The sequence below is a fragment of the Anneissia japonica genome, unplaced genomic scaffold (genome assembly GCF_011630105.1).
Source record: "Anneissia japonica isolate Jap-2015-1 unplaced genomic scaffold, ASM1163010v1 scaffold288144_len532060_cov191, whole genome shotgun sequence".
NCBI classification, from domain to species: Eukaryota; Metazoa; Echinodermata; class Crinoidea; order Comatulida; family Comatulidae; genus Anneissia; species Anneissia japonica.
The window spans coordinates 416466-432484 of NW_022734328.1; the positions used below are offsets into that span (position 1 = coordinate 416466).

Consider the following 16019-nt stretch of genomic DNA (forward strand, 5'->3'; position numbering starts at 1 on the left):
AGTGGGCAACATCTAATCAGGTTTTTCAAGGTATAAAATGTTGATTTATTGTACTGTTCTACAGGAAAAACAGTGATATATATCATGAATTTACTCGCTCTTTAATCTCCTCTATAAATGTTTGTTGGGGAATTTGAACTAATTGTGTGAATACAGGCTTTTTACATGTCCATACTATGTTCAGTGCACCAAAATACTTGTAGGTTAATTGTTTAAGACAAGATGAGTTACTATGTCCTCCAATTCAATTTTAAACATTACGGGATTGTACCCTTCATCACAGACTGGTAGACCAAATAATGGTAGACATAAATTAGCATCCAACATACTTGACCTAATTACGAGAATAATTTTATTAATGAAGCACCGCCTCTAGCAACAGCAAAACATTACCACCACCAGAAAAAAAGAAAACAATATTGCCTGCCAGTACAACAATACAACTGACACAACCACTGCCAATAACAAATCCAATGTCACTACCAGCAAAAACATCACTATCACCTCCAATAACAATACCACAACCATCACCACCAACAACAACAACACCACTATTATCACCAACAACAAATACCACCTGACATGACCACCACCACACTGTCACCACCAAATACAACACCACCAACATAAAGACAATATATATCAACACCAACAACAACGCTATCACGACCAAAAAAAGGTCCATTTGGATGGCAGCTTCGGTAACGTAGATACTGGTTGAAATTCTAACATTTAAGGTTCCCTATTAAGTTTTATTACAGAAAATATCAAATTCTATATAATCAGTGTAATATTTTCCCTTTTTTGATTGAGTGGGTGGGGGCTGCTGGCCGTTCCAAGGCAAAACAACGAAACTTAACATAAATAAAATAAGTTATAGTACGTTGTTTTGCCAGGGGACGGCTGGGGGAGCGGTGTACACGTCGGTGTAGTTTTCAAAACAACTTTTAATATAAAATATAAAATTGCAATAAGTCATTTGGAACACTAAGAATAAATTATAGAAATAAATATTCAAAAACATTATTCCCTGACTTTCAGTGCAATTTCAAATGTATTTGTTAACCTTAATATCAAATATGCCTTTTAATAATAATAATAATAATAATAATGATAATAATAATATTAATAATAATAATAATAATTTAACTTTGACACTGCGCATTAAACTAAAGCTATGGGAATGCTGCGTGACATGTCTGTCAACTGTTATGTACCTCTCTACAAGCATTGGAAACATACTTATCTTGCAATGCCTCCTGGTGATAAAGGCATTAATTGTTGCCATCTTCCACTGCTTCCTGCCAAGCGAACCTTTATAAAGACATGTTTGTTTAATAGCTCAACAAGTACAGCAGTTTTTCTAACACATTCTGACATGAACAAATAAATAACAACTGTATATTTGATTGTAAATGTGGTTTGGAGGAATTTTTAGTAGAATGAGCTTTTCGTTTGGTCTCATTCATCTTAGATAGGCATTTTGGATCCATCATCAAATGGTATCAATGTTTGATATTTACGTACACTTTTTCGGCAGGTGAAATTTATGTTACAATATGTCATCTTTGTTTTCTACATTTGTTTTTTTACTTTAAAAAAAGTTGGTACATGTTAATATTTATATATTGTAAATCAAATACATTTTACAAAATATATGCAGATTGTACATGTGTTATTTCTGTTAATTGGAGTTTTGAACTTTATATGTTGTGATGATAGTAGTGGCTATAAAGTAATGATATAATAGTTTTATTGATGATGATATTGGTATTACTAGATACCTACAACATAATTATGCTATAATTTTATAGTATTTAAATTTTAATTTTGTTTTATATTTTATAGACTGCAATGCATTGGGGAGCCAAACACGGACGGAAAGAAATGATAAAATTAGTAGCCAACTCTGGGATGGATATAAACACACGATCGGTGAGTAATCATGTGGAACTTTACCACTAGCTCTAAAAATATGTATGTTCATGATTTTATGATAGTTATTAACAGGACCATAACAGTCTATAAGCTCTACTAAATTTAAGCCCCTTTTAGATAGATGTTACCACAATATTGCAGTAATCATAACTGAGTGATTGCTGGCCCTATAACACTTCAAACACTGCCTTTTTTACCGCAATATTGTCGCAATCTGACAATTTTCTGAGTGCTTGTTGGTCTGAAGTAAGCCAGCATATTGGTGTATAAACCTTTTCATCAGACAGAAACCCACGCCAGCGTGCTAAATGCAATATTGTGGTATATCAGCTCTGTCTGAAAGGGGCTATAGATTCTGTTCTTGGTACAGTAGTTGTATTATACTTTCAACCAATAAATAAAATGTTTACTTGTTATCGGCGTGGGCTACTAATTTCCGAATGAATTATATGTATGTGCAATAATAACAACAACAGTTCAAATATTTATGCCATGAAATGATCTTGTTTATGAAAGTTTGTTATGTACTCACATTTAATCTTTCTGTTTTGGTTTCTCTCCATATTTGCCTTTTTTGCTGGGACCAGCATGCGGTAAGTATATTTCCTATTTTTTGCATTTTGTATACTCAAATGCAATAGATTAATAATGATGGTAATATAGTCTCTTATACACATCTAGATGTGTATATCATGGGTAGGAAAGGTGAAGTGGAGGGCTTGATGATTAGTTGAGGGAGGGGTGCGCACCCCACGATATGCCACTGCTCATCTACTTTCTCCTTGTTACATTATATTCCTTAATAAGCAATTGCTTTATACACAATCACATGAAAAAACAATGTTACACAGTGTTCCTGGCTCTACCAAAATCAACCTCATCTTGCAAAAGTTGTTTAAATTGATAGGCTGACTGTTAAGATATGCAGCACACACGTCTCTGCTAAATATTTGGGAATGTTAAAATGTGATGCGTGCTAATCTTACACAGATATGCCTTCATCCGTACGGAGTGTAGTAGGAGATGCTTATACTAAAATTTCCCATAGCATGTTTCCTGTGTAACATTTTGTCTCGAGTTATCGGGTATTAGGTACCTATGATACCATCTATTACAACGATGAGAAATCTTTATTTTTTTCTACATTCCCTTGATGATTTGTCCCTTGGCAAGTTGACTCCAGACTGAGTGATTGAGTGTACGTGGGTCAAAGCACATCAATAAATACCAAGTGAACCGATGTTCAAAGTACATAAGATACCAAATCACAGTATAAACAATGTTAACACTCAAAAACACCACACATAAAAATAGGATCCCATAGGGATACTTTTTCTGCTGCGGAGTGGAAAAGGTACTTCTGACTTTCAGTGTATGTACTGTAAGGCCTCAAAGAGGCCAAAGGTAATGATTTCTGAAGATATCCAACATTTCCATTTATCAAAGACAATGGCATAGTATCTACTGCTGCACAAGCGCAGGCAACAGACCCAAAAACCTTTTAATATTCATAAAACTATCCCTGGCAAAATCAAGAGTCACAAACTAGACTTGTTCTAATGAGGGTGCTATAATGTACCAAACTGCCAAATTTATGGTTAAATTCCAAAGATAGATCACTACCCACAAATCCCCAACAGGAAGTTGTGGCAGACAGATTAGAGGCTAACTAGATAAGACATTATGATAGTGATGACTGGAGGTGTTGACTTGTAATTATGATGATGATCAGAACGAGTGACATGAACTTTTATGTTTTGACAACCAATTTCATTTTAAAGGGAGGCCTTGACTGGTTGACCATCTTCCAAATGCCCATTTACCCTTTGTTTTCTGGGTCAAGCCTTCCTTTTTGGCAACTTTCCTTCTCTCCAATTCCATTTCTCATTCCTTTGCTTTTCCATATCATAATTTTTTTTTTCTGTTATATTTCCTCATTACCTCTTTTTTCTCATCAATATTACAGTGATTTTGATTAACCATATTCTACCTTTAAAATTGGGAAAACTGTTTTAATAATGTACAATCAGAAATATAGTATAGTAATTGTTTATTAAAACAAATCCTTCTCTAGTAAGAAAGTAAGTAACTTTATTGCTTCTCTTTTATAACAGAGGCGCAACTGTAAAAGATGTGCAACAATAACAAAATCAGTATAAACTTAATTACTGTGATTAAATATAGCAAGAAAATACTGCAGTAGAACTAATTTAAATACAAAATATTAAAGCAATTTAATTTGCTTTCAATTTCTGTTTTAGATTTAGGTGCAATTATCTGTAATAAAAGTTCTCCACTCACAACTGATACAATTATTGATCTGTTGAAGTTGAGTACTGTACAAAACATTCAGATTATTGTTTTAATATTTTCTTCTGTTAAGTTGCTGCCTTCAGCTATATTAAGATTTTGCAGCTGTAGGCATAAGCCACTATCATCAGTTATGAGCACACTCTTTTTCTTTTCTTTCCTTCCTTTTCTTACAAATTCGTATATTTATGATTTATATTTCTTGAAGTAAATAATTATTATTTCACCAATCATTTGTTGTATTTATGGATTTTTAACATTCTTTCTTGTAGGGCTATACACCATTACATATAGCTGCTATGCACAACCGAGAGTCTATCATGAAGTTTCTCACATCAGAATACGGTAATTTTTTTTCAGTTTTAGGCGAGACTTTTTTTATTCCTTGTTTTGCATACTTATTTTTTTAAAGATCATTGAAGGAGCCCGGAATGAAAATTAAATTTTGTTTTCTTATTTAGCAAATAGTTTGGCCAAAAACAATACAGACAGAGGAAAAATAATAATAAAATTTTATTGGGGAATGTAAAACAGGATGGTTGAATGCTGTAAATGTATAATAATTAGGAAGAAATATACATATCTTATCGTTGGAAATTTCAAGGCAGCAGTGCACTAATTGCCAAAAATAAAATTTTATTTATATTCGAAATCATCAATATTTGCAGTCGACGGGTTCGCTAAAGAATGCATAAAAAAGTTTCACCTTAAAAAACCATACCAATGATTTTTTAAAAAGTATGTTAAATATTGGATATAAATTTCAGCGAACACCAACAAAAATACCAACTACAGTAATAATAATTTCATTGATCGTGGGAAAATGTAAAAACAAAAATACATATATTTGTGCTATTTTTAGTAATATTAGAAATATTCTGAGCAAATGAGAATATTACTCTTTCAATAATAATAATAATAATAATAATGTTATATTTATATAGCGCATATTGCACATTGTCGCTATGCGCTTTACAAAGAAAAAATATAGCCAAACAGAGAAAATGAAAATAAAAGTAAAATAATAACAATAAAATAATTTCTAGATGCTTTCACTCTGGGGCAATACTGTAAGTGAATAGGAATTTAATTAGTTCTCTGGAATAATTTTTTTTTGTTATTATAACATTAAGCTTTGTCTCAATTCAAACCATTGTTTATTTTCTCTAAGTGATTTAGTTTTGATTGTAAATCATATGTTTTATTTTTCCTTTGTGGTGTATTTTTTTTATGGATAATTATTTCTATGTAAGGCAATACTTTTTTTTATACCTTTTAACAAACCTGCCAAAAGTGATGATTTTTAATAAAACTTAAATTTTATTTTTGGCCAATTAGAAAAAATAAAAATTTCAGAAAAAAAATGTTTCTTTATTTCTATTACACCGCTGCTAGATATGTACATTTCTTCCTAAAATATAAATTTTAAGCATTTTAACCATCCCATTACTACACTGTTTACATTCACCAATGAAATTATATTTTTATTCTCTCCTCTATCTGGATCGTTTTGGAAAATAAATTTGCGAAACAAGGTATAAAAAGTCTCGCCTACAGGATTGTTACAATTCTTTTTATGCAACAAACTACAATTATGAATTTGTTTTATTGAATAGTGATTAATGATAAACAATAAACTACCGATACATACTTTTACAGAAGCCGATGTTAACATTCGTGACTACAGTGGCAAGCGCCCTCATCAGTACTTGGCGAACACTGAGCCAACATATCTACAACGTAAGAATTTAGAATTCCGTAGGGTAGATAGCACTGAAAATGGGGTGATAATGGAGGTACCCACTACACCGGGAGGATCTAGCACATTCACTAGAGCACTGAATCGTATTTCATTCCGCGTTACCAAACGACAAAATAGCGTCAAAAGTCCACGTACCGTCAAACGGACAATGCAACAAACTATTGCAGAATAAATTGTTTCTACACATTAATTACTTTTCTAATGGTAAACAATTTGTCTAAACCCTTTATGTTTCTTTCAAATATCATATTCTGTAGTCCGTATTCATGTCAAAAAGCACATATATTCAATACAATCTATAAATTTGGTAATAATAAATTACATAGTAAAAATATAATTTGTTAGAAAGGGATGGGTAAGGTTTTTTTTTTTTTTTTTATCCCTGAGAATAACACCCTAATATGACACATGATCGAGGCTAAACACCTCACTTTATAAAAGTAAGCAAGATTCACGAACTCACCAGAACACATGATTTATTTTTATTCACATTTAGGCCAACCATTGTGAGTTTTAATAGGCTAAACTAGGCTAGGCCCAGGAAGGAGAGTTTGCAGGGCTTCCAAATTAGAAGCAGTCCCTTCAGAGAGATCTGGTTAAATGTGCTTTCTTAAATTAATTTAATATTGCTGTGCATGGTAATACTCATTAGCATTTAGAGGCTCTAAAGAAGTACAATGAAGAAAAGTAAAATGTATTTCCTGTCTCTTATACACATCTAGATGTGTATAAGAGACAGTTAAATTAATTACTTTTCTAATGGTAAACAATTTGTCTAAACCCTTTATGTTTCTTTCAAATATCATATTCTGTAGTCCGTATTCATGTCAAAAAGCACATATATTCAATACAATCTATAAATTTGGTAATAATAAATTACATAGTAAAATATATATATAAATATATATTTTTTTTTTTTTTTTTTTTTTATCCCTGAGAATAACACCCTAATATGACACATGATCGAGGCTAAACACCTCACTTTATAAAAGTAAGCAAGATTCACGAACTCACCAGAACACATGATTTATTTTTATTCACATTTAGGCCAACCATTGTGAGTTTTAATAGGCTTAACTAGGCTAGGCCCAGGAAGGAGAGTTTGCAGGGCTTCCAAATTAGAAGCAGTCCCTTCAGAGAGATCTGGTTAAATGTGCTTTCTTAAAATATTTAATTTAATATTGCTGTGCATGGTAATACTCATTAGCATTTAGAGGCTCTAAAGAAGTACAATGAAGAAAAGTAAAATGTATTTCAGTATTAAAAGTAAAGACAATTCTATAAAATACATTTTTATTCAAATTTAGATTAATATTTCATCATTGAGATGTCAAGAGCTGGCATCTTCCACACAATCTTTATTACAAAGTTCATATATAAATAATAAAGCCTAACCTGCAATAATAGACTGATTTCTTTATTAAAGGAGTATATTCAAACAGAGCATTACATTTTAAAGACTGACAATTTTTTTTTTATCCCATCAATCAAATTGTTTATTTTTGAATTCAAGTCAATGGTGAAAAACAAAAACAAAAGTCAAGCACAGCCTAAAAACTACAAAAGTGGCTAAAAAAAATTGATATGATACATCAGTTGAAAAGTATTACTTCAAGTATAAGTTCAAGTTTTAGTTTTATTTCAAAATATCATCATTGTAGCTTTGCAGCTAAATTACAAATGATACATAAAAATAGACCTGGGTCTATACATTGCACAAAAAAAAAACAATACATATATAAATTCAAAATTTTAGATTGATATAAAAATGAAACTATAATTTAGGATGAACTGATTAATCTGAGCTTAATAAGTTAATATTGAGGTAAGTTATATTTACTTAAATACAGTAAATACAATTTGAGAAAGAGCAAGAGATGTGAATTCTCTTTAAACCAAATACATACAGTATTAGCATTTGTTATTTATACCAGCACCAAGAAAGCTATCACCTAAAGTACTGTTCACTGCTCTATTGAATGTGTTTTAGATAATTCCTTGTATGTGGGTGTTTGAATCTTCTCTGCTTTTTGTAATGTTTTCCTTCGCTTTGTAACATTTTTGTAAATTTTGACCTCCTTGCTACAGAGCAGCGTGCCCTAATCCCACGTGTCGTTTAACTCGAGCTTGTGCATTGACATTTCTTGGCTAAGCGAGACTGAACGGTGTCCATCTTTGTCACATCTTTCAGGCTGTGCCAGTTTAGCACTTCCTCTTGATAGTGTCACCAAACCAATGATATGGGGTCTCGCATCCCATTTGTCTCCCTGTTCCCAAAAACTAAATGTCAAAACTTATAGAAGTTCTTTAATTAACTCTGTTTTCACATAAGATGCATATTGGATATGTCATTACATATATTACTGATGAAGTAAAAAAATAAATCCATGAATGAGAAATGGTACAGATTCATAATTTGATTTAAACCATTTTTGGGAGAATAATTTTTGAAATTTTGAAGGAGGTTGATTTAATTTGACTGTACTTCCCTTTGCCTCAGAAATGTCAGTATGCTATGCATTCTACATCCTTGCTAGCCATGTTTAACCAATGACGCATTAGAGCACCGTACGATACGTCTATGTAACATTTTAATGTATCGTATGGTGTATTAATGTAACTAATATGTTACTAATTTGATTGGTTTTGGTAATGGTAGCAATATTAGAATTAGTTGGCGTGTTTTTTGTGCAATGCATGGAATGGTGTAACTCTAGCTCGGCATTCATACCACCTGAATCAACACCTCTTCACGCACCTTTCTGAAGTTATAAAATACAACAAACTAAAAATCGGGAAACAATACTTGGATTATGAAGGTGATGTATGATACTGTTTTCTTCAAACACATTCATCATCTGCTTAGCCCACTAATTTACAATTTTATTATAATTTATCTTTTACATTTTGTGAAATTTTTAACTGATTAACTTTTCACACAATATTAATATAATGTTTTCAATTATAAGATACACATTAATTATAGATGAATGAAAGTTGTTTTCTACAAAAGTATATCTAATGATATTCCAATGAAATCTCATCTGTTTTATCCAATGGTGTATTTAAGTGTTGAAACGGTGTGTACTTGTGGGTTACTACAGTATTTAAGTGATATTACTATTGCTTGGTTTGTGGAATGGTCTTATTTGCATTTTCACCTGCATTCTTACCTGTATTCACCTGTGTGAGTATTTAATTCAGGTATATGTCATGCTTGTGGTTTATATTTTTATGATAATTTGACATTATGCAGAGTTCAAAGATCATTATGTAAATTATTGCTGTTACCAACATATATAAATTTCTTCCAATAATAAAATTATATTTTAATCAAATGTACAAGTCATAATAAATATTTTAATGTATATTTTCATATTATTTATTGTATTGTTTTAGATGTACTATTCCCCACATTAATTTGCAGATAAACAAATTTGCATGTTTTTCAGATTTTTTTAATTGAATAATAATTATAAAAATGATCTTGAACCAAAACATTGTACAATGAAATAAAAGTCATTTCATCATATTAACATAATGCAAGTCTAATTTTGGGATTTAAATATTTGCATGTGAAATTATATAATCTCTTATATTATGAATTTTATATCATTTTGCACATACTATGTGTATGTAGTTTGGGATGGCTTGTATTACATTAGAAAATCTCACATTTATGAGGATGTGTCTCTGTATTCATCAAATTCATTACAATCTGTTTATGTCCATTGTTTATATGTATATTAAATATCTGTAAATTGAATAATTTAACATATAATAGATATGCTATGTTAATTACTAAATAACTTGTGTAACGTATTTGTGAATAATATCTTAGATTTAATGTTGTTATGTATGTCTTAACTAATTAATACTTAAAGTATTAGGTGACAGGTTACTAACAGATATTTTCAATCAAAATTGTACAGTATTTGAGAAAAAAAAACAACAGACAAGTCATTAAAGATATACTTGCCAACCAAAAACTAAGAAAAAAACTTTTAAAAATTGAAATATTAAAACAATCAATCAATCATTTTAAAGTACGACAATGCAAGTTGTTACCTTTCCAAAAAATAACAGATCAAAAAAGTTTTCAATGGTGCACGGACATGTAACTACAAATATTCTTAGATTTGTTGCCAGTAACTTAAAGCCTTAAGATGCAATATATATGGGGCTTGCCATCCTAAAACCAGCAACCGAAAAATTACTTTTTTAATATATTCTTATTTTACACATTATAGGCTTTAAAATATGGGTCATTTACTGGAATCGGCTTTACTATTGTTATAAGTAAAAGTATTACAGCTTCTATTTAATACAACCCTGCCACATTCTTACGCTAATACTCAGATTAAAAAATAGCCACAGCACGCTAGTTTTGGAATGGCAAGTTCATGAATGTTTATTTTTTTAAATGTCGCTGGTCACTGGCAATCTATTCCAAATCTAGAAATGTAGATCTTATGATTGGAAAAAATTAATTGAAAGAAAAGAAGAAAATAATTTCAAACGAAAGATAACATACAAATTAAGCAATTTCTTTTCTTCTCAAAGTTATTATTTAGATGGCAGTATATCTCTAATTTTCTGATTGCCGTGCAGTACTACTTTTTAGTAAACTTTAATCTGAATTTTTAGTTTTGGAATTCCCATTCTAGGATACTTCAATATGAATATCAAACACTTGGTTAGACATATTGAAATTCTTGTAGGAAATCTCCAAAACTTTTTCTGTCAAATTCTGCTTCGTATTCAACTTGCTCTTTTAATTTATTAAATCCAATATATAGTTGGTTAAATTTCAGAATTCCAAATCAGATTTCTAAAGATGAGAATTCTGTCTTCTCTGTTAATGCTTCTGATCAGTTGTTTATTTAAACTATACTTGTGTGTCATTGTTTAAGAGGTCATTCATATGTCATTAGATTTAAGAGTACAAAATATACCCTTTCCTGTGACCGATGCCCTTCTTCACCTGAAGAATACTTAATTAAATGTTGATTGTTGAGATCATTATTTTATTTTGTTACGTTGATCGTTCGAAGTAATGCGAGGTCCCGCACACGCATACGCTAACTCTTACACTGATAAGCCTTCCTTATGTATTGTACTCTTTTAAAAATAATGACAAACGGGATGATCCCTTCTTTTGAATGTGAATGTTTTATATGTTTAAGGTTTCTTTGGGGTTATTATTTAATGTACTGGTACAGTACTTATATTTCAGGAAAATGTTCCAATAAATATAAATAAAATGAAAGTATTTTCAACTTTACATTTTGAAGACTCACTGAATATAATCATCTTTTATTTGGCGTCATTCGTTTTTTTTTTTTTTCTGCAAGTTGTTTTCTTAAGTTATTCATTTGTCTAGATTGTTTTTCAAAATAAATAATTTTTATTACAATTATGTAATTATTTAAATAGTTTAATAGAAAAAAATTAGGATCTGTTGTAGATTAAATTTTTTTCACTTGTTACTCCTTTATTGAAATTAACAAAGCAATAATTAATTTCTCCACAAAAAATTATATTTAAAATTAACATACCATAGGTTTAGGTGTGATTATAAATAGGTTTAAAAATATGCAGGACATTAGTTTATCAGTTTGTAAATACTGTAAATAATTTATTTTCTATTTTTCAAAGTAACATAATATTATTTAATATATTAATTTATATAAAAAAACTTAAACAACACCTTTAAATAACTTTTATGTTAGCTGGTTATTTAAATGTTGAATTTTGTGAACTTGTGAATGTATCAGACATTTTCATCAACCATTGTATAACGTGGGACCACAAGATGTCTCCATTTTTCATCATCTCACTTGTTAAAGCCACATGCTCTGGAGTAGGGGAAACATGGGTGTTTGAAGAAATTATTTGGAAAATCTAATAAAATACATCCAGTTTTTTAATTCTTAAAACTGTGTATCTTATTAGCAATTCTTGAACATTTCTTCAAATTCAAAACCCCGGAATTGTCTTGTAATATATTTATATGTACAAAATATTTAAAAAAAAACAAAAAAAACTGCAGAGCATGGCTTTAAAACTAAAAGACACTCAGTTGTGACTACTCCAAAGGCATGGAAGTTATATATAATGTAGGTGTAAGATAATTGCAGTGATTATACCATAACAGCTAATCATATATATCTACATGCATGCTATGTTATACAGTAGGTTCTCAAAGTACTGTACAACAATTGACTCTCATTTGATTGGTCAGCAGTTTTGTCGACCCGAAAGAGGTCAGTAGTTGATTGTAGTTATTTTCTACTTCTTCTACACCTGATTGGTCAATTTTGAAATGTTTTTAACCTTGGTAAATACTTACCTGATTACTTATATGATTGGTTGGAAATAATCAGTTAATCAGAAATTGACCAGTCACAGACTTTAAATTTGAATGCATAGTGTAATGCCATGCATTAACATGAAGTGAATATGTATACTGTATCACTGCAACACCCATCTTAGATCCATCCCTTATCTCCTGCATTGCTTTGGCTGCTACATGTTTTTCACCTCCATAACGTTGTCTTCTCATCTCTTGATTCACAACTCATCTTCTTGTCTTCTTCGATGGCCCTCAGCGATCTTGGAGTGTGAGGAGATGGAAGAAGTCCATGTTCAAGTCGCAGAACGCAAAGGAAAACTTCACAAGTTCCTTGGTGTTTTTTAGACCAATCGCATTCAAGCCGAAATACAGATGTTTATCAGGAGTCCAGGACTTTTCCATTTGAAAATAGGGAAAGAAAGTACCAAAGTTAATTATAAATAATTTATACCTTGCAACGCATATTTATACCTTGTTGTACAATATGTTTCATCAGAGTGCCTTGAACCATAATTTATGATTGTAAATGGGTTTCATAGAATGCTGCTGTGTTTCTTAATTTCCTGCTGGTACTGCAAAAGTACATTTTATTTGATAAATAACCTGGTGACCTCTAACCCCTGGTCAAATGTGCTGTTAACAATTTTGCTTGATATTTTTGGGGAAAAAAACCACAGGTAATTTTTTTTTTCTTTTTATAATCTGTTAATATAAAATGTATTAACCTTATTATTGTTATATATTAGAAATATTAGTTTATTTTCTTATAATTAAGATATATTTTATTATATTTTAATTACGAGTACAATTGTTCTAAATTATGATTAATCAGTAGTACCTTGCCATAACGGTTTGTCAGTGTAATCATAGAAGATAGTTGAAACTGTTTTATATTCTCTATTATTTTACTGAAAGTAGTTTTTTTCACTGCCATCAATTTTCATGCTTCAGATGACATGGGAATTATTATTTAATATTTAATATATAATGAAAGACATTCTTTTTTTTAATGTTACTACATATTAACAATTTAGTTCCTAATAAAGATCAAATACAAATTAGGGCACTTCCTAGCTAAAACACCATGTTTTGCTTCATCTTTTAAAGCATGTTTAAAAAATTATCTTTTTTAATTTTAATAATTTTATATTAATTATCATTTTTCATGGATATCTTTTCTATCATGAAACTTGAAATCTGTTTCTTCTTGCAACACCTCTAGAAATACGAGCTTCCTACGAGAGGTTAGCATCGGCTCAGTGGCACAAACATGTTCAAGATGAAATCAAACAACTGAGTTTCCGCAATACGTTTATGCTGCCACCTATAGTTGAATGATGCATGTAGATTGGTGCTGGTTGGCATGTTATATGCAAGAGGGTAGCTCATTTAGAAATCACTGCATTTTTATCCAATTTATTATGTTCCCTATATAGTATGATAGTTTAACCCTTCTACCCTTTACAACAGTAATTAGTAAGTAATTTTCCATTAGTCATTAAAACTGGCCAAACTAGATGCATGTGCCGAGAATTTTGCATAATAGATTTAGTTGGGACATGGGCTTGTTTCATTCACTATAAAATTAAATATTTTATGATATTCAGAATTATGTGTTTCATATTCACTGTTGTATAATATATTATTGTTAAAAATTATATTAATATTCATAAAACAAATCAGGTATTTTGTTTTTATTTTGTTTTTCCTTTTGTTGTCTTTAACAACTACAATTTCTTGATACTAATAATAATTATAATACAATATTGGTCCAATAGTATAGTAGCATAGCATGTATACCTTAATTATATCAATACTGATGATTATTAATTATAAAATGATGTGTTCCTAATTCTTACAGTTATAGAGAAATAATGTAAATAGAAAGTATATAGATTAATTAACAAATAAAAACATTACACGTTTGCTTTTGTAACTGAGAAATTATGATTGTAATAACAAGAATATTTTAATTGAAAGCTTTGTTGATGGTATTCATTTTTAAAGGTTGTGATAAAAAAAAAATATGGCAATGGAACTACCATTTCTTGATTATAATTATACTGTCTTGGTTACCCACAGTAAAGCTGCTTGTGGTGCATCACATAGATAGTTTTGAAAAGAACCATTGTTTTTCTTAAGATTACCTCAATGTTTCTATTGCCTTTCTTCAATTATTATCAGGAGTATAATATCAAGAATGACGATTGAAGCAAAAAAGAAAGTCAGTCAGAACGTTTTAGACACTCAACATAAACAACAGTTCTATTCAGATTCTTCTATATGGTGTACCACAAGCATTTATTATTATTAGACCTACTTCACCATGCAAACCTTTAAAAAATTTTAAATTATATAGATACTTAAAAATGTTTAAAAACTGCTCCAGTAAAATATAACATAATATAGTACATAAGAAAAATATAAACATAGCATTATTTTTTACAATATAGGGAAAGTTTAAACTATACTTCCGATCTATAAAATGGAGCTAGTGGACTTCATCAGGAGAGAAATAAACAAAAAGTATACAGAAGATTAATGTAAAAAAATCTGTGGGTAATATAGCATGAGGCTATGGTAAAGTCAGTATAGTAAAAACAAACAAAATGTATAAACTTTAATAAAATCCAGAGAAAAAAGGGTAAAGCATCAATGATAAATACAGTAACTATAATACATTGTAACAAAAATTTATATAGTAATAATAATGTAAAATAGAATTGAAAATAAAATAACCAGATTTTTGTATCTTGAAATTAAATTGTCAGGAGTCTAGATCAATTCTCATCTTATATTTCTTGTTATTTTAGTATTTTTTATTTTTTTTTTATTATTCCAATTCAACTAATAGTAAATAGTGATTGGGCTTTGTCATTACTGATAGTGACAAATTGCTTATAAGGTATAATGTTGGCATTTAACTTTGATCTCTTACATTTTGAATCAGCTTTTGATCTTGTGGAACAGGGTGGTAAATTCTTAAGTAGAGGTTTGAACTTCAATGTAAAATTCAGATATGTTTTTGAGAATATTTATCTGTAATTTTGGGACTTGAAAATAAATGTATGTAGTATTATTGTTACTGTTTCATTGCAGATTTTCTTTAATAAATTTCTTTCATTAGATTTATTGCATTTCTTCAATTTACTGATTTGAACATTTTCTCAATCAGTATGAAGGCTGGTAAATGTACTCTTAATGTTTATGATACTGTTTTGGAAAATGTTGATACAGTAATTCAATTAGTGTATTAATATTACCTGCTTTAGTTGAAAATATTATAAAAGGATAGAAATGCTGATCCTAATCTGTTGATTATAATGTTTTCATTATATTAGTGTTTTCAATGTTGATGTTTTATGTTGAAAATGATGATGATGATCTTGAAAAATGTTGTTGGTGATGTTGAGAATGATGTTAATGTTGATAGTAACAATGTTAATAATGTCAATTTTGGCAATTACCTTTAAATGCATTAGTCATTCATGTTGATATGAAGAGTGATGATGTTGAGGGTTCATTATTATTTTTAGTTTCAAAATTTGTATTGCTGTTAAGACAAAATTTATATTTATATAATTGCTATTAAGAAATTTAAAAAATATCTACTTTTCATATTAAACATGTTGTTTTAATATTTAATTTGTGTTT

General features: G+C 29.7%; 1 protein-coding gene across 2 annotated transcripts in view; it reads left to right on the forward strand.

The window, feature by feature from the left end:
- Positions 1–1848: 1848 nt before the first annotated feature.
- The window catches only part of LOC117116367 (ankyrin repeat domain-containing protein SOWAHB-like), a 22168-nt gene continuing 7997 nt past the window's right edge, over positions 1849–16019 (forward strand). For both annotated transcript variants that reach the window (XM_033260391.1, XM_033260392.1), the window contains exons 1-4: positions 1849–1935; positions 2526–2531; positions 4521–4593; positions 5908–5988. In XM_033260391.1, coding sequence (XP_033116282.1) covers positions 1855–1935; positions 2526–2531; positions 4521–4593; positions 5908–5988 — 241 coding nt within the window. In that variant the 5' untranslated portion in view covers positions 1849–1854. The remainder of the gene's footprint in view (positions 1936–2525; positions 2532–4520; positions 4594–5907; positions 5989–16019) is intronic.